Genomic DNA, 24727 nt, shown 5'->3' on the forward strand with positions numbered 1-24727 from the left:
TTGGGGTTTTATGAAGTTCTGCGTTTTTAAGAATTGGTATGTGCTGCTGTTGGATTTATGGTCAGAATTTAGACATTTGGGAATGGTGACAGTGAGAATTTCAGCTACTACTTTCTAGAAATGAACTTTGCGAATTTTTGTACATCCAACACAGGCCCCACCCATCCAGCACCAGTATAAATAAATCTGGCTCCTTTTTCAGAAGTAAATTATCTTACTGAAAAAAAAAATGAAATAATCATTATTTTCAATTGACATTAATGACTTTTGTGACACTATTATTAAGCAGGGGGTAGTACCTCTACCGGTGATAGTCTACATTTTGTTTTAATCTATTTTAACTTGCTTATCTTCCCTGACATGGGTTCCCGCTCCACTTAACTGACACACATATCACGTTTATCGATTGTGCTGTTGCAGCCGATAATAATAATCTTGATGCTGTAGATTTTTTTTCCTAATTTACTTCTTTATTGTGATATTTTTCTTCTATTGTCATCTAACTTATTATAACTCTGGCTTTTTGAAATGTCAAGTGAGTCAATAGCTAGACTGATGACCACAGGGAGGCTCTTCAGCATTTTCTTGATTGTGCCATGTAGATAAACCAGTCCATCATCGCCGGGCATAAAAATACTGCCCTCAGAAAGGTGTCAGTGATGCCAACACATTGAATCATGGGACGTTATGCTGCAGGCTTGGAGCTCTTAATCTCTCAAATGGGGATTTCCAAAGCTTGAATCAAAGGCCATGTACTTTGCTCTTTCCTTCTGTGTTGGCGGGGGGAGTAAAGAAAAGAAAATCTGATTGTAAGTCACGAAGAGGACATTGATTTGACTCCAAGGAAATGGCAATGTCAGTCGAGGTCTTTTCTACCTCTTTCCCCGCCTTCCAGCCCTCAGCTCAGTATCCAGGCGGTCAGATTGCTAATCTCAACCAGAATATGGGCTGAATATTATCTTTTTCTTCCACAGTGTGTGGCAGTGAGTAGGAAAAGATGTGTTAAAGCTGCCCAATGTCAACGGCAACTTTCTCCACCTTATTGTTAGGAATATAGTGCAAAGAAAAACTTGGCGGTTCCCATGATGTCACACAGGTGGGACAGGCTCTGAGTGAGAGCCTACCCCAAGTAACTGAGGTTTTTAAAGATCGTTCAAGCCATTTTTAAAGCCTGTTCTTGTGGCACAAGAGTTATAATGGAACTTCCAGCTACTCCTCCCTCCCCAACTATCATCCCCTGGCACTGTCCTTGGCACTGCCCCAGCACTGCCCCCTGGAAATCCCCCTAACAGTACCTGGGCACTGCCTTAGCATTGCACACTTATACTGCCCAGGCAGTGTCAAAAAATAACTGGGGACAGTGCCTGGGCATGACCCCCTCCCCCTGAGAAATGCACTCACCTGAGTTCCTCTGGGAGGTCTGCCCACCAGATGCTTGACGTGGAAATCGAGTCACAATTCATGCTCGTGTGAGGACATGAATGGATCATGTAACGGGCAGCAGCGGAAGGGTGGATGATCAGGCATAGAGGCCTGAGTTCAATTCCCGGTTTGGGTCACTATTTGTGTGGAGTCTGCACGTTCTCCCTGTGTCTGCATGGGTTTCCTCCGGGTGCTCAGGTTTCCTAACATAGTTCAAAGACGTGCTGGTTAGGTGCATTGTCCGTGCTAAATTCTTCCTGTGTACCCAAACAGGTGCCGGAGCGTGGGGAATTTCACAGTAAGTTCATTGCAGTGTAAGCCTGCTTGTGACACTGAATGAACTTTGATAATGAGATTCTGATTTATCATCGCAGTATTCCCAATGTTGAACATCAGGATTCTCGTTACATCACTGGCTGGATGGCTGGGACAATCGCAGCAATGTAAACGTGATTTGGGCCTGTAGTGAGATTTTCTGTTCCCGTCAATCAACTCTGCCGGGAAAGAAAGGGAATGGAAAATCCTGGCCTGTGTTTTGTGGTGAATTGAAAAATGCATGTTGGTACAGCAGGAGGTGTTTTTCTACAAACACTTCAAAACATGTTGGGGTTAAAATGGTTCATCTTTATGCCAAGAATACCAATTGCATCGAGCTGCACCAGGACAATTTTCAAGCTTCTGCTGCAGAAAAGAATGAAGAGAAGTGGACTATAATGTTGAGATACCCTTTGAAAAGAAACCTGCTGCAGGTTTTTATGATACCGCTGAGGAAAACCACCAAGCGGTTGGACTAGACTTTAAAAGACTCCGCCAGCAACACCTGGACGGAGAGCTAAGAGCTGAAAAAGAAGAATTTGAATGGGAGAAAGGTAAACAGCGTCTGAAAATTTGGAACACCGTGATGATAAGTCTGAATTTCATTATCAAAGTTTATTTATTAGTGTCACATGAAGGCTTACACTGCAGTGAAGTTACTGTGAAAATCCCCGAGTCGCCACACTCTGGCATCTGTTCGGGTACACAGGAAGAATTTAGCACGGATAATACACCTAACCAGCACATCTTTCGGACTGTGGGAGGAAACCGGAGCACCTGGAGGAAACCCACGCAGACACGGGGAGAATGTGCAGACTCCACACAGTCAGTGACCCAAGCCGGGAATCGAACCCAGGCCTCTACGCCTGATCATCCACCCCTCCGTTGCTGCCTGTTACCTGATCCATTTGTGCCTCCAAAATCAAAGAGGAACCTTTCAGATGCTAATGAGAAGTCTAAGACCACCTTTTAAAGTTCCTCAGATAAATTGGACCTCAATGCAGTAAACATTCAGACTGCTTTTGTCAGAAATGGATGCTGCAGCAAGGGACTGTCACTGAAATGCAAGCGTGCTTCTCCCAGCTCCTAGCGCTCATGGCAACTGTTGTTGGCCACCCCAATCCGACTTCCATCTTTTTCCTTCATCTTGGTTCTGTTCTGCCATTCAGCAAGATCATGGCTGATATTCTACTTCAACTCCATCTTCCTGCACTGTGCCATCCCTTGTCGAGGACCTTGAAGGAGCAGAGGGCGTTTGAGAAAGAAATTCAGACTATAGAGGTGGCACAATGGTTAGCACTGCTGCCTCACAGTGCCAGGGACCCGGGTTCAACTCAGGCCGAGGGTCAGTGTCTGTGTGAAGTCTGCACATTCTCCCCATGTCTTCCTGGTGTCCCGGTTTCTTCCAGCAATCCAAAGATGTGTGGTTTAGGCTGATTGGTCATGATAAATTGTCTCTTTATAGTCAGGCGGATTAGGAGGGTAAATATGTGGGGTTACGCGGATAGGACCTGGGTGAGATTGCTGTTGGGGCAGGTTCGATGGGCCAAATGGCCTCCTGCACTGCAGATTCTATGATTTTACGGCTGCGCTCGTCCTAAAATCATACAATCCCACCCAAGGTCAATGGATCTTCCCGTGGCCATCCTTCGCCCCTCTGAATCTCGTGTCAGGCAAGACGATAAAATCTGCCCCCTGTAGGTGGCTGAAGGTGCAGCAATGAGGGAGGAAAGGCCAGGGGGCTTGCAGAGAAGGCCTGATTCAAAGGAACGTGGTGGTGGTGGTTGGGGTGGGGGGAGAAAATGTTTGGGACAGGATTGAGATAGGGAGCGATGAGGCCATGAAGTGATTTAATCACGAGGATGAGAATTTTAAATTGAACAATTTAACTCCTTCTATCACTATGATGAGCACAAAACAATTACCTCATAAAAATTAAAGCAACAAAAAGCAATTAGTGAGTGCTGATAATTTCCTCAGGGAACTTGCTTGGAGGGGCTACTGGTTCAAAGACAGTGGCAATCGAAAAAGTACAATCCCCAAAGTGTCCTGAGTTAATGACCATCTAAACACTGTCAGGCTCAATAAATTCTCAAGTTATTATCATTTCTAAAAATTATATTATTTGTACAATTAAACAATGCCGCAAACTAAAATGAATAAATGCATTAAACCACTCATTCACGTCATTTCCCAAATAGCCGACTGCAATCGTCAGTACATAAAAGTACGCAGAATGGAGAGGGTTCACCAAGATTTTACACTGATTCCTGGTCAGTTAATTGAATCCACTCGCAACCAAGTCATCTGGCTAAACAGAATTTTCTCAGAACCAGCCGTGATTTTTCTCGATGGATGGGCACAACCGCGGTGGCACTGTCAAACACAATATTATCCAGTGAATGGGTTCTACAGAAAACCGCAGTGACTCGTGCATTATGATGGCGGATCTGTCCTCTAGATAAATATTGTATCCTACGAGGGCCCCGTGGGTATAAACTGAAAGAATAGTTTAAAAATACTCAAAAACTGCTGCAATATTGGTGGATCTTGAAGCTCTGATGTGATATAGAGTGCCATGATATTATGCAATTTTCTGCAGTGTGGGGACAGTGTGAATGTCAGTGACTTCAGCTCTGTAGTACATAAATACTTCAGGAACAGCTGTTCTCATGTTTAAATATGCTGCATAATTTGCATTCCACCATCAAGTACATTTGTCTCTGGATAGCACCAACCTTTTCATTTCTCCCATCAACCATAAGGCCTTGTCATTTCTTATTGTTTCATGGGGAGTGGGATGAAGGTGATTTCCTGGCTCCCTCGTGGCATTCTGCTCGCACTGGGAAATCCACGGCAGGGGCGTGTCGTCGGCCGGACCAGAAGATCCCACGGGTGTGAACAGCCGGAAAATTCCAGACATTGAGTTGATATGGAGAGTATGAGGAGCCATGAGTGATTGGGGAGACAACGTGAGATGGCATAGTGGGTATGGAAGGTCAAGTGGAGTGGTTGGGGGACATGATTTGGTACAAGGGTGTGAGGATGTTGAGTTGGCATTGACCTATCATGGAGGGTATGGGAGCCAGGTAGAATGGATGAGGTGTTGTGAGGGCTGGAGGGCCCAGCTCCATTCAGTACAACTGGGATCAAGTCCTTGAGATCTGAGTCAATCCTTCCAACCGTCCTGCCTTGGCGCTTGTCCTCCCATGTGGAGTGAAAATGGTATATGACTGAGTCCTCTAAACTGAAATTTCCCACGCGAGCCATCCACCTGGTTACCAAAAATCCAGCCATTATTCTCTAAATTTGTAGGTTCAAACCCCAATTCTAAGCCTTCACAGCAATTTGTCGAACATTTAACCCTCATCAAAATAAATCAACCTATCAAATATATCATTATAGGACATCACTGCAGGAGTTTCTCAGGGCAGTGTTCTTGGCCCACCCATCAGTTGCTTCATCAATGACTTCCTTTAATCATAACATCAGAAGTGGGAATGTTGGCAGATGATTGATTATTCAGCACAACTTATGCTTCCTCAGATGCTGATTCAATCCATGTCCATCTGTAGCATCACCTGGACAATATTCAGGCGTAGGCTGATAAGTGACAAGTAACAATCATGGCATACAAGCGTCAGATAATGACCATCTTCAACAAGAGAGAATCTAACCATCTCCCCATGGCATTAAGTGGTATTACCATCATTGAACCCCCACCATCAACATCCTAGGGGTAACCATTAAGCAGAACCTCGACAGGACCATATAAATACTGTGGTTGCGAGAGTGGGTCAGAGCCTGGGAATTCTGCAGAGAGTAACTCACCTCTTGTCACCCAAAGCATGCCCACCATCTACAAGATAGAAGTCAGCAGTGTCATCGCGAGGGGGATTCTTTCATCACGAAGGGGATTGAATATAAAAGTAGGGAGGTCTTGCTGCGGCTGTATAGGGCGTTGGTGAGGCCGCAGCTGGAGTACTGTGTGCAGTTTTGGGCGCCGTATTTGCGCAAGGATATTTTAGCCTTGGAGGGAGTGCAGAGGAGGTTTACTAGGCTGATTCCGGAGTTGAGGGGGCTGAGCTATGAGGAGAGGCTGAATAGATTAGGCTTGTACTCGTTAGAGTTTAGAAGAATGAGGGGAGATCTCATTGAGACGTATAAGATGATGAATGGGATGGATAGGATAGAGGTGAAGAGACTCTTCCCACTCAGAAAGGACAGTAGGACTAGGGGGCATAGCCTCAAGATAAAGGGGGGGCGGTTTAGAACGGAGTTGAGGAGGAACTTCTTCACTCAAAGAGTGGTGAATCTCTGGAATTCTCTGCCCGTTGAAGTGGTGGAGGCTACCTCGCTAAATATTTTTAAGACGCGGGTTGATGGGTTTTTGATGAGAGAGGGGTTAAGGGTTATGGGGAGAGGGCGGGAATGTGGAACTGAGCCACGACAGATCAGCCATGATCTTATTGAATGGCGGGGTAGGCTCGAAGGGCTAGTTGACCTACTCCTGCTCCTATTTCTTATGTTCTTATGTTCTTATGTGATGGCATATTGTCCACTTGCCTGATGCGTGCAGTCCAACAGCATTCAAGATTCTCAACACCATCCAGAACAAAGCTGCCTGGTTGATTGGCATCCCATCCACCATCTTAAATATTTATTCCTCCTCCGCCCGTGAACAGTGGCAACAGTGGCTACCATCTACAAGATGTGCTACAACTCACCAAGGCACCATAGATAAGTTCCAAACTCATGAACTGTACCAGCTAGAAGGGCAAGGGCAGCTGATCCATGGTAACACAACCACCTGCATGTTCAGCTCTAAGTCACTTATTGACTAGGAAATATATCACCGTTCCTTCACTGTCACTGTGTCAAAGTTCTGGAACACCCTCCCCAACAACACTGTGGGTGTACCTACGCCACATGGACTTCACAGTTCAAGAACAGTAAGAAGTCTCACAACACCAGGTTAAAGTCCAACCAGTTTATTTGACAGTAATCCCACAAGCTTTCGGAAACGGTGTCCCTTCATGAGGTGTGTGGAAGGTTCAGGAAGGCAGCTCACTTCTTCACCTTCTTCAGGTCAATTAGGGATGGGCAATAAATGCTGGCCCAGCCAATGACACCCACATCCCATGAAGGAATATTTTAAAAAGTAATGCAGTGCTTGCGCAGCATCCTGTATGTTCCAAATGAATGCAATTTATTCCCTGGAAGTCCAGAGAAATTTGACTGTAATAAAACTCTTGTGACGTAGCCACCATAGCCTGTGTACTTTTTTTGAGAAGCAGCTTAATTGCCAAATAACAATCATTTACCGATCACTTAGCCATGAGCTTAAAACAACCGAATAGTTCAATATGTGGGGTTTTAAAGAATTTGTTTACCCTAGGTGCCTGAGATGCTTAGAGTGCAATGCAAAAGCAATTCAAGTTCATTAAACTGGAAAAAAAGCCTTTTAAATAAAAATTTGTTTTATGGAAATGGAGGTTGAAGGGCTTCACAGCAAATAAGATATTTTCAGTGTATTTTTTGAATTATCTACTGTTGACCACTTTGAGTACTGCATTTAAGCAAGATGGAGCCATCAGAAAGAGCAGAAAAGAAGCTAAGATTGCTTTCCAAGTCATTTGATGTTGCATGCTGAGTACACTCTTTTGTGTTATTGTGCATCCCAACCTGCGTTCTTGCAATATCGTGTGAAGGTTTATCAACTCAATCTTTCTTCTTTTAAAGTAAAAAAAAGTGCCACTTGAAGAATGCAGTGTATTATTTTATTATTGTTTCCTGTGCTTATGCCTGGCTCGGAGTCAAGTCATCAAAGCCTACAAAGAATTGACCTATCACCTTCCAGCCATGAGAACATGTCCAGAGTTGGGATGCTGATTGTGAGATGCCAGCACCCTTCCATCTGCGAAAGGTGACAGGGTGCCGCAAACAAACCCATCTGGACTTCGTGCACCTCGGCTGATGTCTTGAGAGACAGATTCTGCTACAAATGCCACTCATGAAGCTGCCAGGTGTGGGTGTGGGTTGTGATTTTTGGCATTGGCATCTATTACCAAGCTGCTGGAGTCACCGGTCCTTGTGGTGGTACGTGATAGCCCATAGGTGGTGCTGCCGTTCTCCTCCTTGTCAGCCAGCGCCTGCCAGAGGCAATAGTCAAAGTCCAGGGCCGGCAAGCTAATCCTCAAAGCAGAGCTTCGCATGTCCTACGGTCATCTGACTCCAACCACCTCAGTATATAGGAAGTTCTTAGGTGTGCAACCACCTCTATTTGATAACTGCTAACATACATGGGAGCTTTGCGTTTGAAAAGACTGCCACATTCGTGAATTTGTCATGCCAGGGTGTACTCATATTGTGCCACAAACGGCAAACATGAAAATTGTTGCTCCTTGTTTCTTGATAGCTGTAAATTATGCGTGTTTCACAGCTGGACAACAAGATGCTGAGAACTTTGTAAAGCTTAGAAACTACCAGCTGCATCTCTGTCCCAATCGCAATAATTAACACCCCACTGGAAGTGATTATGGGACATAAATCGTGAACTATCAAGATTTTTAATAACGATTGGGGTGGCACGGTGGCACAGTGTTTAGCACTGCTGCCTCACAGAGCCAGCGACGCAGGTTCGATTCCCAGCTTGGAATGTGGAATTTACACATTCTCCTCATGTCTGCGTGGGCTTCCTCCAGGTGCTCCGGTTTCCTCCCACAGTTCAAAAATGTGCGGGTTAGGTGGATTGGCCGTGTTAAAATTGCCCCTTGGTGTCAGGGAAGATTAGCTAGGGTAAATGCATGGGATTATTGGGATAGGGCCTGGGTGGGATTGTATTGGTGGAGATCTGATGGGACTCTTTCTGCACTTAGGATGCTATGATTTGACTAGATTGCCTTTTTGACATTACATATTTTCCTGTTCACATTCTGTGAATCCCTTTCAGAAAGAGGTGAACAGTAGTGCAGGGAATCTGAGGTGCAGGGAATATCTGTCAGCATTTACCCCACAGCTACCTTCTTCCAATCGCAGGTTAATCGCAGCTTTGAGGCTAAGCTTATTTCCTCAACATTGCCTTGCCAGTATGCCAGTCTGGCAAAACTCATCCTATTCGCAGTGAGTGGCATGTTGGCACCTGCTAGAAATTATGGCCATGTTGACAGAAACACGAGCCAAGTGGGCTGAAATTATCCCACCCTCTTGGAGCTGCTTCAGCTTTTTAAAAAAAAAAATCCCCTTCAATTTGAAAAATGTCATGGGTAGCAAAAACTCAGTGGCGCATGGAAGAGTCATTGTAAGGCCTATGGAAATTTTCATTGTGTTTTATTGTGCTTCCGCTATTTATTATAAGCACGTCTCGTACCGAGTTGACAACGACAAGTCGCTGCAATCTGGGTCCTGCAGTTATTACATGAAAACTATCGCTGCATTTTCAGATGGCAGAAGTATACTAGAACCTAGCAGTGCATTTTGACACTTCCAAATGGTTCTTGCAATGTTTGCTTACAACAAGATTGTCCTGTCGAAGTAAGAGTTTGGGTTATTTGAAGAAAAAGCTATAAACCAATCCCTCTGTGAATCAATTCAAATAGTAAGCATAACAGTTAGTCCATTGACCTTACTATAAAGTTCACATTTGTGTATATTACACACTCAGGGGGGATAAGAAATGATGCCACCTCAAATACTGAGAGACAGGCCCACTAATATACAAATATTGTCCTGTATAACATTTCACAATTCAGGTGAGCAGATTTGAACTCTAATATTAATACTTATATGTACTCCATATTCAATAGGTTTGTGGCAACAAATTGTCAGAGATAAATAAATAATTTGTTTTTCAGGGACAATGCCACCTGGAAAAAATAGATGTTACATATTCTGGTGTACCAGTAGCATTTAGAGTGAGCAGGGCAGTATACTGTGTAATTAAAACTATTCAAAAGGTTCACTGCTGTCTCTTTGTTGCAATTTCTTCAGAATCTACTTATTACCCTGGCGTCCACCTCAGCTTGTAAAGGACAAGCAGGTCTCCTCATTAACCCAATTGTTACTGTACTCTGTACACAATTGAATTTGAGCACCCTTTCGATTTCCAAAATTAACTGCTATAGAAATTTCAACAAGAGCTCCTGCAAATATCCATTGGTGGTAAGCATATACTCAGAGGATGAAAGGGCGCAAGGAGTTTGTTGCAAGTTAGAAACACATGAAGGGATCCTGACGATGGCGCAAACACACAGGTGTAAAGCCCAAGCAGTTTATCAATGTCATCCGAAACCCCAAAATGTGGAGCTGCCTTGAAACAAACCCCTAAATAGACTGTTATTTGTGACATAGATGAAAAGATAAATGCTTAGCAGTGGGAAAAAGAAACAACGTAGCAGAGATGATCAGCAATCTTTAAGATGTGAATACCAAAAATGGATGAATGCAGCAGGGTTGTGATCACCTATCTGGTGCTGTAATGCTGTGAAGGCTTGTTTGAATTGCAGATGAGTAGAATTCCAGTGTACATATATATTGTAAACCTTGAATGGAAAGATGGGTGGAACGTGTGATAATCAGATGGCATCTCACCCTCATCAGACTGAATGTCAACAGATTTCTAAAACTTGCCCTCATCTTGCCAACTCATCTTTGTGAAGGAACTGAGTGTGTAACAGCTTGTTAATAATTGAACTCTCCCCTTCTCCGCAGGCCCTCCAAATCATCACAGCCAGTCTACTCTCCGGCCTCCTCTTCCACCACCCCACAACCATACGCTCTCGCACCACCACTCGTCTGCCAACTCCCTCAACAGAAACTCTTTGACAAACAGAAGGAACCAGATTCACGCCCCTTCTGCTGCACCCAATGAGCTGCCTACCACGCCGGAGTCTGTTCAGCTGCAGGACAGCTGGGTTCTGAACAGCAACGTGCCACTAGAGACGAGGTATTGTAAAAGACAATTTATTCTTATCTTACATTTGTTTGACCTGTCAGATTTTATTGCACCTGATAACTTCTCAATTTATTATCCAAGCCATTTAACCAAAACACAGTGGAATCTCTTGCAATACCACTCTGGCTGCCTCCTGACTCAGATCATAAATTTGTGATGTGGGAATGAGCTTCCTTTTGCTGTTTGTTCTCAGTTTAATTTTTATGCTGGACCAGTGCATGTTTCATAGTTAGTGCATTGAATGCAGTCAATCCATGCTGCTGATAATGTTCACCCAAAGGCATCCTATCAAGAGTGCCAAATTGTTCAGGATAACCCATTGTTTGCGGTTAATCTAATACTCGCCTGACTCGCACAGAGGAGAACAGTTAATCTTCAGCTCTGCTTTCCTGGTGACATATTTCCTGGTTCAGCACATCATCAAGCACTTCAGGAGGCAGAACCCATCCAGCTCTGCTCAAGCCCATGTGTAGAGTGCTGTTCATTAGTCTTCCCATCAGCACTCTGCTCTTTTGTGAGTCAACAATGGAATGCCAAGCAGGGGAGTTTGTCTGTAACAAGAGGTGCTTTTATACTAGTGCCCAGGTCCATCCTTATAAGTACCAGATCACCTGTGTCTTTCCCTTTGTTTTGTCTGTATAGTGCGCAAGAAACAATACTTTGCACCGTATCCCTATACGTGTGACAATAATAAAATCAAAGTGAATCAAGAAAATCAAACCAATTTAATAGTGGTCTTATGTTTTGTGCTGCACCCAACTTGAGCCTGAATATCCCAACAATAACCAATTCAAATGACCGACAGGCAAGCAGTCAGTACCTGATTGTTCTGCGGGCCCTTCTGACTCATTTTAGAGACTAAGAAATACAGCAGCACGTTTTGGAAAATTAATCTCCTTAATACAGCTTCTCAATATTTTAATGCTGGATTATTGAATTAGGAAACACACAAGACAATGATTTAGAAATCATTGCTTTTTTATTCTTCTGAATTCTGCTAACAGCCTCCCAAACGCAATTCCAAAATACCTTATGATGATAAGTCTGTGCTATTCAAAAACTAATCGGTGAGGATTCAACGAGGCCAGATAGATTTTGTGAGCAGGAGCAATGTGTTTGTCCCCTTGCACCACAATGATCGATTTCTGCACTGCGATGGTGCAGGGAATTGAACAGTGCAGTTTTCACAGATGTGTAGGCCCCACCGATTTGTGCTTTTACTCAGCTGGATTCTCATCCCAGCTCACATTTGGGAGAGAGAAGTCATTGAGGATGGCCCATGGTCGCTTGCAAGAAAAGCGAGTACATTTTATTGCTGGGGAGAAAAATAAGTTTGCATTTGAGCCCTGCGTGACACAACATTACCGGTAAGTACTAGCGGCATTCTCATTTCAGGCAACGGGAGCTGCTTAGTGCTTGTTAGGATGGCTTTGCTGTGTTAAAGGCCACTTGGAAGCAAAGGAATTCCTCAGATAAGGCTCTAGAGAGACTGTGCAGCAATAACCTATTGAAATGATAAATCACGCACTGCCACATTTAAAATACATCTTATAAATTGAGGTATTCTGGTGCTACTGGCCCTGTCTGTGGGCAAAAGTCAGCTTTCAAGCAGTGACTTATTTTCATCCCTTAAAATAGGTCAGTTTGCTTCCAGACTTTCTTTTAACTTTTTCTGGTCTATAAAGCACATTTGAAACTCATTTTATTTTCTAAGAGCAAAAGGCAGGCCATTTTGACTCGTGGTGCACATGTGCATTACGCCAAGGGAAAGGGAGGAAAGTGCCTTATTGTCAGCCACACAAGGGGACAGAGCAGGCCACGCAATGCATTTCTGATCTCAGTTTCAGTCATCCTGATTGAGGAAAAGGATAAGAGAAAGCAAAGGCCCTGAAGAGAGATACAGAATAAATGCTAAGATAAAAGCAAATTAATGCGGATGCTGGAATCAGAAACAAAAAGAGAAACCGCTGGAAAAACTTAGCAGGTCTGACAGCATCTGGGAAAAGAGAATAGAGCCATCGTTTCGACTCTCGATGACCTTTCATCAGCTCTGAAGGGTCATCCAGACTTGAAATGTTAGCTCTACTTCTCGATGTGCAGATGCCGACGTTGGACTGGGGTAAACACAGTAAGAAGTCTCACAACACCAGGTTAAAGTCCAACAGGTTTTGCTTTTGCTACCAAAGCTCGTGCTACCAGATAAACCTGTTGGACTTTAACCTGATATTGTGAGACATCTTACTCTATTCTTTCTCCACAGGTGCTGTCAGACTTGCTGAGAATAAACGTTAAACTGAGTTACATCTTGTCTACAGCACAGAAGCAGGTCATTTGGCTCAGCTGGTCCATACCAGTATATAGGTTCCACATGAACCTCCTGCCACCTCACTTCATGCCCCCTATTGGCAAATATTTCTGATCCTTTGTATGTGCTTATCAAGATTTTCCTGAATTACAGCCATCCCATTCACCTCAACTGCTCTTTATGGCAGCACAATCTACATTTTTACTAACTTTTGGGTAAAGAAATTTCTTTGGAATCCTGGAATAAATGGCAGGAGAATTTATAGGACGAATCTTTGAATGCTTCTATTTAAGCATGTCTGGGCAAATGCCACTGCCAGAGCTCTGGAAATGGGGCATGTTTCTATCAAGGGATGGCTTGAAGATACAGCAGGGAAATAAAGTAGGTGAAAAGAAACAAGGGACAAGATTCTCTGGCCTTCCAGTCACGTGTTTCTTGGAGGTGGAAGGCAGTGTGTTGTTCGCTAGTGACGGGATTCTCTGATCCTGCTGCTGTCAATGGGATTTCCCATTGAAGGCATCCCACACCATTGAGAGACCTGTGCGTGGGGCTGCACTGTCAGCAGGACCAGAAAATCCCGCTGATGTGAACAGCTGGAGAATTCCAGCCCGACTTCAGATGTTAAAGGCTCACAATGGTTTCACTCCCTATGGCTTTTATTATAAGGTGGATAATGCCGACTCAAGTTGACTTGCAGACAATTAGGGTAGCATTGAAAATGTCAACTCTTTTTAATGATGCTTTTAAAATATTTGCGTTGGGCTGAATTACATGCTCCATCACTTGCGGGTTTGGATGTGGGGGTCACGTTAAATCTAGGGGACATGCGAGCTGTAGGGCAGTCCACCCACACTTGGGCTTATTAAGTCTATTAAATGGCCAATGAATTCACTTAAGGGTCTCATCCCGTTGGTGTTATATCCACAGCAGGATGGGTCAGGAGGGAGGAAGACTTCCGCTAGTTGGGAAGCCTGGCAGTTTTAGCTAGGCTAGTGTCAGTCAAGTCAGGGGACTGCTTTGCAGATACCCTGGGTCCATTGCAAGTACTCCACAAGGTCATCCCCTCCGTTAACTCAGGCTTCTTGAAACTAACCCAACCATCTATTCTTTTACCAGCAATCCCAGAACTGGGATCCTCAGCATGACGGGACTGCCTGTAGTCCCACTGATGGTCACCACCCACAGTGGCTCTGCATGGGCTACCATTCTTCCTATTCTCCTTAGAGAGAAGGTGGGATGAGACGGTTCCATCACCTGAGACAATTGATTTGGGGTACCGTTAGTGGCAATAGATAGGTGAATTTTCTTGAACGTGACATGTGAAGTTGTGAGTCTCATTTGGAGTACCTCCATCCATTGCAAAAGGACGTCCACAAACAAAAAGAACATTGTGCCCATAATTAGGCCAACGTAATGCTCGTGAACTCTGAATCATAGCCATTTGCATAGATGCAGAGTTTAAGATTAATTAATAGTGTCACAAGTAGGTTTATGTTAACAATGCAATTAAGTTACTGTGAAAAATCCCCTTGTCACCACACTCTGGCATCCGTTCAGGTACACTGAGGGAGAATTTAGCATGGCCAATGCACTTAACCAGCACGTCTTTTGGCCTGTGGGAGGAAACCCACGCAGATACTGAGAGAACGTGCAGGATCCACACAGACAGTGACCCAACCCAGGAATCGAACCAGAGTTCCTGGCACTGTGAGTAAGCAGTGCTAACCACTGGGCCACTGTACTGCCCCAGGGGAGCTGAGGCTGGAACTAGCACTTGTCACATTGTTTGATGACCTTTTTTATATTAATCGATGAAGAACCACCTGATATAGCTTCTCAGCAGCATTTTCATCTTCAACGCCCAGAACGATACTATGCCATTCTCCAGGTAATAGCTCTGTTCCTGATATGGGATGACCACTCTTGCTTCACAAATGATGATACCATCTTTGTAATTGAACTCACAGAGGGGCGATTCTCCCAAAATTGCTGAACTGGTGGGAAAACTGGTCTAGATCACAACTGTTTCCTCAGTGCAACTTCAGACCTGAACCTCCCCACTCTGTGCACTGCACAGGTCCCAATCGTGAATCTGATTAAAAACCAAGGGAGGGGCGGGGCTTATTGGCGCCGGAGTCCGATAGATCCGGAACTCTGCGCACGCGTGGTGGTCCCGATCTGTCAGACTCCCCATTTTCTGGCCAGCTCGATCGCAGCAGAGAAAATGAAGGAATACAAAAACCCTTACAAATAGGAAAAAAAACTTTAAAAAGTAGTTTGTTAGGCTTATAATCACACCATCCCAAAGAAGCACTCTGCTTTCACAGCACTCGTTCTCTTTGTGCAATCCTACTGCTACTCTTATCTAGTTCAGGCAGGAATGTCAAGTAGAATTTGAATAGATCTTGAATTAAGTGAATTCAAACAGGCCCAATTCCATTTGACCTTCTGCTTCAAAAGCTCACCCCTAAAGATATTGAGTCAGAGCAGAAGCTTCTAAGCAGTTAAATTGAGCAACCACTCAGCTTCCAATGTGTTTAAATCTAGTTGCCTGATAGTAACATGTTTTTCTTGTTCAACATTGAAAAGATGGTGATATACAATTCATGTATAGCTTGAAACCTGTAAAAAGGCTGCACTACAGTCAGAAAGCACATATGCAAGGACAGATATTACCACCTCAGTGTCAAATCCAGATAAAATTATTTCTGATGTACGCAATGAGTTCCACTAGGCCGGTCAATCCCATTTGACAGGCTTACAATGGGCCAGAACTTTCCTGTTGAGTCCTATTTGCACAGATTTTTCAGCGCACCAAACCCCTTCCCATTTAGCCCCATTTTACAGAGCTCCAACCACTCCCCTGCCACTTTCCCACTCTTTCCTTTTCCAGAGAGCATGCAGCTGAAGAGCCTCACTCACGTTCACCAGTTACCTCGTTGATAGCCCAACGATAATTAACCGGTCGCTTTAATCCCGAGCCAGGAAAGCTTCTTAATCACTATGAATTGCAGATTCGCGTTGCTGTTTTTGTTTAGATTCTGAATTGCTGAATTAATGATCAAAGAGAGTGTGGGGCAATTATTTGAAAATTGGCAGTTTTTAATCTGCAGTTTACGAAAAATACATCCTGATCTGAGCATAACATTTCTTGGCAAATGGGTTATGTATTTATTAGGAGTCAGCTGTATCCAAAAAGCCTTTTTGTTGTTTTTCCTCTCCCTAAATTTAATACTCATATGCATCTGTTGGCAGCTTAAAGATATTCTTGGCACACCTTTGAAGTTAGATTTGATCATTCCTGCATTTTTAAAAATTGAATATTTTAAGCTGCTTGGCAAATGTTTCATTTTTGTATTGCCATCCTATCAAATCGATTTTCTCCCACAAAATTGAGACTGATTTCAGTCGAAGGACCAAATCTGAGGAAACACCCGTTTTTCAAGTTAATTCATTTTTTTTTGCTCTGAAGAGACGATTGTTTTTTTTTGAGCACAGATCAATTACTGGCATCATAACTCAAAGATGGTACCTGAGAACGTGACCCCCACCACTTACAGCTGGGTCAAGCTTCACTAATACGGTGTCATCCCACTTCCTGGTATCTGTCAGACGCAGATTACTTTCACGGCCAAAGTCTAACTGGGTCCTTTTTTAAAACAAAGGAGAAATGTTTTAAAAATCTTCCCGTATTCAAAATCAGAATGTAGCTTACATTGCCAGCTTATATTCGTTAAGAGAGTGTTGATTTGAAGTGAAGATACTGATGTGAATAGGACAAGAATTGTTGAGTCAGATATTTAGTTCACATTGAATTTCCCACTGTTGATTAGTATGAAGTCAGGTGAATTTCCCGTGTATTATTTCCGTCATTTTAAATTCTCATCCTTGTTTTCAGATCCCTCCATGGCCTCACCCCTCCCTATCTATTGAATCTCCTCCTGCCCCACAATCTCATTGACTCCTGGCCTCGGTACATAGAGAAGGAAAAGAGAGAGTGCAGAATGTAGTGTTACAGTCATAGTCAGAGTGTAGAGAAAGATCAACTTAATATAAGATAAGTCCATTCTAAGGACTCTCTTCAGGTTAACACGCAGGTTCAATTGGCAGTTAGGAAGGCAAATTCAATGTTAGCATTCATTTCTAGAGGGCTGGAATACAACAGCAGGGATGTACTGCTGAGGCTGTATAAGGCTCTGGTCAGACCCCATTTGAAATACTGTGAGCAGCTACGGGCCTCATACCTAAGGAAGGATGTGCTGGCCTTGGAGAAGGTCCAAAGGAGGTTCACAAGAATGATCTCAGGAATGAAGGGTGTATGAGGAGCAACTAAATATGAGGAGCTCATACGAGGAGCAACTAAATAAGGTGCCTAAAACAGCACACTGTACTTTCATTCTAGTCTAGGCCTGAGCGAGGCTGTAAAATCCCATCCAATGTGTTTGCCCAATCCCTTATGAGTGGTTGGTGCCTTTATATCATTGTTAAAAAAGCAACAGAGGATATCTTTAAGATGAAAACTGGCAAATCATAAGCACATCAGAGCCATAGACTTCACTGAATGAGGAATGGTTCAATCCAAAACTTGACCACAACCATGGAAATGCCTTCCCCCTCATCCTCAATGTCCTCCCTTCTGACTCTCCTATTCTTCTCATTTGTGGCTGTGACCAGGAATGGAGACAACTTGTGTCTTCCTCCTGATATCAGCAGCAACCAGCCTGATGGTGGAGCTGCTGGAAAGCCTCCTGTTGGCACCTCAGACTCAGGATTCTGCTGGCCGTCCTCAACTGGGTGAGTCACCCCCTCCTCCACAATTACCCCTGGACGTTTGAGGATTTCCGACATGTATTTCATTTGGACTGTGGGATCGTGGCCCAAGAACAGAAATCCTGCTTTCCACAGTTGCAGTTTGTCACTATTTTGCAAATATGTTTATTTACAGGGTATCATCAGCAAGGCCATGTTTACTGACCATCACTAATTACACTTAGCGATGGGCAGGTAAAGATAGATCACTTCATAACCATGGAATCCCTACAGTGCACAAGGAGGCCATTCAGCCCATCAAGTCTGCACCGACTACAATCACACCCAGGCCCTATTCTCATAACTCCACATATTTACTCTGCTATTCCCCCTTACACTATGGTCAATTTAGCATGGCCAATCAATCAATCTAACCCGCACATCTTTGGAGTGTGGGAGAACCAGAGAACCCAGAGGAAACCCAAAGTCTTCTTGAACCTGTGTGGTGTAAGTGCTCCCAGAGTGCGGTTAGGTGGGGAATTTAAGGATTTTGACCCAGCAATGATGCAGGAACAGTGATATATTTATAAGTCATGATGATGTGTGATGTGGAGAGGAGTTTGAAGTGAACTCCATCATGTGAGAACCTTTCCTTTCCTTTCCTTCACTCAGTCTGCTTGAACTGAACTTAGCTGGTTCTTGGGGACGAGCAGGGATAGTCACCTGATTGAAAGAGGTGGGACCTGATGGACAAAGGAGTAAAATTCTCCTCCCCATTCTAAATTTTACTTTTTAAATCACAGCAAATTTAGGCTTCCTTTCTTTTTGAAATTTCAAATTCGGAAATCGGGCACTCACAAAGCCCTCAATCCACGCCTTCCGGTTATGGGACTTGCTTCCAACATCTAACCTCTCCTAACCAACAAGGTAAAAGTAGAGCCTCAGTCCACACATAGCAGAGATGAAGGTATGTCAGGATTCAAATGAAGATCTTGGTGACAAAGAATGTTGTTCATGCAGCCATTAATCCGTATGAACTGAAATGAAAGTAAGTGGGTAAACACTGGATGAGACTCTCAAGTAAAATTCTAGCTAATGGAACAGGCCTACACTATTGTCCTTGATCCTTGGGCACTCACACTAAAGGAAAAGTGGCCCTTATAGGGTGAAGTTCTCACCAGTATAGTGATCTGGCTGTGTGCCTTGAAGGGCAAATACAGTTTAACAATGGTTATGATTGATGCCTGAAAGCAAAGGGAGCTTATTTACAAAAGGTCAATCAAAGTCCAATGCCACATTCAGAAATTTGAATCATTCCCTGGGCTCACACTTGGTGAATGCCTGACCCAACAGCCCTTAAAGGGACCATTGCAAGTCCACCAGGAAAATATTTTGGTTATAAAAGGTCCCTTGCTCAGGCCAAAAGAAGAATTAATTATCCCCCAGCTCCACGGACCTCTTCCTGCCTGTTGCTGGGATCCTCAAGGATTGCCCCACCTCTCCCCCACTTCTCCTCCCCACCCTAACCCCACAACCACAGGCGGTGTGGTGCCTGGTCCTCTATCACTCAGCGACAGAGGCTCGCCACCATTATCGGAATGTGACACAACCATGCAAACCAGCCGCCTCCCCTGTAAATCAAACACAGGTGAAATTGTTTAATCCACTGTGGCACCACACAAGATTCTCTCATGTCACATGTGAAAGCGGAACATTGAGAAACATCCTCAAGGCAACTGGAAACGAGCGATAAACAATTTTCCTGTTATTACTATATGATACAATGGGGCCATAGAGGTTGGATGTTCCAGTTTTCTAAGCTTGTGTGGTCTGTCAGGCCTGAGATAGTTGACAGAACCTATGCCTAGCACTCATACAGCCCAGTTCTGTGGGCTGGTTAATTTGATGTATGATGCTGGGAGCTTATTAGGTTGAGCCGAACTCCCCCTCACTAATGCATGTTATGTAATGCAATGTATTTGAAAGGATCCATTAGATGCACCTTGCCGCTCCTGTGAGATTGCTTCGGATGGTTTTGTCCATTTCCATAATCCCACAAGATTGCAACATGCAAACTTAATATCCTGCAGGATTATGTCGCTTTGTACATAACAGTTTAAATCCATGGGAATGAAAGAAAGGATTTTTAGACCAATATTTGACATTTTTAACAGCATACTTCTGAGATTGTGCTCGTAGCTCTCGTTTTAAAACCAGTATTGAAAATGTTGCCCTTTAAAATGCTCTGATTCATTAAATGTCATGGCTCCTCTGGAGCACAAATGTTAGGAGTTATCGGGTATCCCTCAATTTACTTTACACTATGGCTACAAGTGGTTCTGATTTTGTAACACAGGAGTGGACAAATGACATCTGTACATGAGTATTTAATTGTAAATCATGTTCTGTTTATTAAAGTAAGAATTATTGATACTTATGGAACTGAATATTTTTAGCTACCTTTTTGGTTTCTGGGTAGACCAAGTAGAAAAAGTTTGGTCTTCCAAGATTTTGTCCAGTCCTTGCAGGTCAAGGTGTAACATGCACAAACACACACACACACGTACACATACTGAAACTCACACACAATCTCATACACACGCACACACTCTCAAACTCACACACAAACACTCAAACTTACACACACACACTCAAACTTACACATACAAACACAAACTTACACACACATACTCTAAGTCGCACACAAACTCATACCCTCCCCCCACACACACATATACACGCAAACTCACACACACTCAAACTTACACACACACACTGAAACTTACGCACACACTCAAACTTACACACACACACATTCAAAGTCAGACATACACACACACACTCACACGCTCAAACTCTCTCTCTCACACACACACACACACACATACTTATACAAACAGTCACATTCACTGTCACATAGAGACACACAGACAGTCACACTTACACACACACAAACACTCACTCTCGCACACACAGTCACACATTCACACACACTCTCACACACACAACTCTCATAAATACATACACACTCACTTCACACACGCGCACCTTCACCAGACAAACACACTCACACATTCACTCACCCTCACACACGAACACACTCAAACACATAGTCAAACTCATGCACTCACATACACGCACACACACACGCACACATGCATGTGTGTGCAATTCAAAGTGTCTATGCAGCTTTAAAGAACCATGAGAGTCTTAAGGTGAAGTTCAGCATCACTGCCAGGTACACTCTGGTCCTAGGAGCTAATAAGGCTGCATATAAATCTCAAGCATGTAAAGGAACTGTAGGAAAACAGGCAGGAACCAGGGAATCTTGCAGCTGCGAAACAGAAACACTGCATTTAAATTAAGTGTGCTGCGACATCAACTGAATGTCAAGGTACCAGGAGTTGCTGAAATAATGACCTCAGTATAATTAGTGAAAAGTATTTTCATGGCCTACGCTTTGTGCCCCACACCCTCTGCCCAGTCTAAAACCAGGTAACAGATAATTTCTACTCACCAGACCCCACCAACCACAATCCACACTCCACCACACCCCCATGATGCACTGTGGCACCAATGATGAAAAAAAAAACTTGTTTAAAAAATCCTCTTTCAATCCATTAAGAGATATTTAAGATACAGCAACACAGTCAAAGAAGCAGGCACTGTTTACTGTAAAGTCGCTGACCTCTGTTCTTCACTCTGTAATTGGCAGCTGCAACCCAGGAAAAAACGATCAAAGACCAAGATTCGTTGTAAGCATGCAGATAATGTAGTTGACAAATTGACCTCTTCGGTTTCTTTTAATGAGTTTTGCAGTAATTAAAGGGTTTTTAAAAATTTATCAGTGTCACAAGTAGGCTTACATTAACACAGCTATGAAGTAACTGTGAAAATCCCCTACTCGCCATACTCCAGCACCTGCTCGGATACACTGAGGGAAAATTTAGCATGACCAATGCACCTAACCAGCATGTCTTTCCGATTGTGAGAGGAAACCCATGCAGACACGGGGAGAACATGCAAACTCCACACAGACTGTGACCCAAACCGCGAATTGAACCCGGATCCCTGGCGCTGTGAGGCACCATTGTGCATTTGAATTCTTATTTCTGAAGATTTTGTGTTCCAGGTTAGGAATTTTTTTTGTATAAGCAATAACAATGAGACTTATCGAGTCATAGAGGTGTACAGCATGGAAACAGGCTCTTCAGCCCAACTTATCCATGCCACCCTTTTTTTTTAGATCCCTAAGCTAGTCCCAATTGCCCGCTTTTGGCATAAATCCCTCTATAGCTATCTTACCCATGCAACTGTCTAAATGCTTTTCAAAAGACAAAATTGTACCGTCTCTACTGCTACCTCTGGCAGCTTGTTCCAGGCACTCACCACCCTCTGTGTGAAAAAATTGCCCCTTTTGTACCTCTCCCCTCTCACTTTAAACCTATGCCCTTTAGTTTTAGACTCCCCTACCTTTGGGAAAAATATCAACTATCTAGCTGATCTATGCCCCTCGTTATTTTACAGACCTCTGTAAGATCGCTCCTCAGCCTTCCATGCCCCAGAGAAAAGAAGCTTTTAAACAAACACCTAAATAAGAACAAAGGACAGAACCCATAACCACAAAGGAAAATTGTTTCATATTGCTGAGGACTGTATGTTGATTGGCTTCTTCAACAATTTACACCAGGCTCCAGGAAATAGCTTTTTTGTTCGATTGCCAATGGGGTTCAATAAGTAAACTGGTTAGAAGCTGGGGAGAGAATCAATATTTGATTTGGAAGGTGTTTTATTTGTAATAATTCTCACATGAATAAAATTTTCTGCATTCGGATATAACGTAACCTTCAATTGAATAGGCTATACATTTCACCATTCTCGGAATGGAGACCTTTAATTTAGTTGGAAGCTGAAAGTGCAATTGCTAGCTTTCATTTGCACTGGGTATTAATTTTTATGGACTTTTTTTGCTTCATAAAATCAGCAGAAATGCAAATCCCACCAAAGCAAAGTGCTTTTTATTTTAAATTCAAATACGAACACACATTGTGTTCCACTTTGAAAACATTTCCTCTGAAAATGAACAGTCAGCTAAGGAAGGTTTTGAAAGGGGATGCCTCTTGCCTTTTCTACTTGCTGTTTAATTTGCACCAAAGTACAATAGTTGCGAGCTTCTCCCAGACATGCCACTGATCCACATCTTGTACCCTTCATTGTCCTCCCCTGGGCTGCTGGATCAATAGCTACTTGCAGCTGGGTGAAACCTCTGTGGGGTTAGACAACACTGCCTCTGATATTCCCAACATTCCACCAAAAAATGTCAAATCCTCCACAATCAGTGTTTGATTGTCCCAGGGGAAAACTTATTGCTGCTGAGTTGAACTTAAAACTCCCTCCTCTCAGGTGCCATCTGTCCCCCCATCATCTTCCAAAAAATTACTTGATGAGATGTGGCTGGCTAAGCCAGCATTTATTGCCTATCCATAACTGCATTTGAGAAAGCAACAGTGAGCTACCTTCTTGAACCACAGTAGTCAATCTGGTGGAGTGACATCCACAGTGCCATGACGAAGAAAGTTCCAGGACTATGACCCAGTAATAGTGAAGGAATGATTATATAGTTCTAATTCAGGAATGTGTGTGATGTGCAGGGGAACTTGCAACTGGCAGTGTTTCCATGTATCTGCTGCCTTGTCCCCCAAAGTGGTAAAGATCATGAGTTTACAAGGTGCTTGGTGAGGTGCTGCAGTGCATTCTGTAGATGGTACAAATTGCTGCCACAGTGTGTCAGTGGTTGGGGGGCAGGGGGGAAATACTTAAGGTAGTGGATGAGGTGCCAATCAAGCTTTGTCCTGGATGGTGTCGAGTTGAAGATTATCCTGTGGAACTCCTGCAGTGATGTCACGGGGCTGAGATGATTGACTTTCAACAATCACAACTAGTTTCCTTTGGCCAGATATGACTCCATCAGTGGAAGGTTTTCCTCCTGCCTCCCATTGGCTTTATTTTTGTTACGGTTTCTAGATGCCATTCTCATCACATGTTGCCTTGATGTCAAGGGCAGTCGCTTCCGACTCACCTGTGAAGTTGAGCTCTTCTGGCCATGTTTGAACCAAGGCTATAGTGAGGTCAGGAGCTGAGAGACCCAAGCAGGTTGTTGCTGAGTAGGTGCCATTTGATAGGCTGGTCAGTAAGACATTCCATCATTTTGCTGATGATGGAGAGTAGAGAGCTAGGACAGTAATTGGCCGGCTTGAATTTCACTGCCTTTTGTGGACAGGACATACCTGAGCATTGCCGAGTAGATCCCAGAATTGTACCTGCATTGGAATGCACAAGTCTTCAGCATTATTGCTGGAATCAGTCTTTGCAGTATCCAGTGCCTTCAGTCGTTTCTTGATACTGCATAAAGTGAATGACTTGGCTAAAAACTTGCACCTGAAATGCTGGGGATCTCAGGAGGTGGCTGAGATGAATTGGGCACTTCTGGCTGAAGATTGTTACAAATGCTTCAGTCTTGGGCTCATTAGTTTATAGTGGTGCTGCTGAGCCACTCTTGGTGATGAGCATTGAAGTCTCCCACCCCAGGTATAGACTGTGCCCTAGTCACCATCAGTGCTTCTTCAAAGTGGTGTTTGACTTGGAGGTGTACTGGTTCATCAGCTGAGGGGGCACAGTGGGTGAAAAATAGCAGGACCTTTCCTTGCCCATGTTTGACCTGATGTCATGAGGCTTCATGGGTTCTGGAGTCAATATTGAGGACTCCCAGGGCAACACCCTCCTGACTGCCCTGTCAACAAATACGCAACTTCTAATCACTTTGTTTGCTGCAGTGGAATGTCATTATTTTCATTTTGTTTTCTTTAAGTATGTCTCCAGGGTGACCATAAGTAAATATGTTGTCGTTCCGCAAGAAATCAATCATTAGCACAGCCAGACTCGGCACTGAAATATGTCACATGCATACCATCTGGAGATCAAGG

General features: G+C 43.7%; 1 protein-coding gene across 7 annotated transcripts in view; it reads left to right on the forward strand.

The window, feature by feature from the left end:
• LOC145351748 (teneurin-2-like) overlaps nucleotides 1–24727 on the forward strand; it is a 1559410-nt gene that overhangs the window by 1311995 nt on the left and 222688 nt on the right. For all 7 annotated transcript variants that reach the window (XM_080201351.1, XM_080201350.1, XM_080201352.1 and 4 more), the window contains one exon: nucleotides 10447–10681. In XM_080201351.1, coding sequence (XP_080057477.1) covers nucleotides 10447–10681 — 235 coding nt within the window. The remainder of the gene's footprint in view (nucleotides 1–10446; nucleotides 10682–24727) is intronic.

The sequence above is a fragment of the Carcharhinus amblyrhynchos genome, chromosome 13 (assembly GCF_965287045.1).
Source record: "Carcharhinus amblyrhynchos chromosome 13, sCarAmb.v2.hapA, whole genome shotgun sequence".
Classification (NCBI taxonomy): Eukaryota; Metazoa; Chordata; class Chondrichthyes; order Carcharhiniformes; family Carcharhinidae; genus Carcharhinus; species Carcharhinus amblyrhynchos.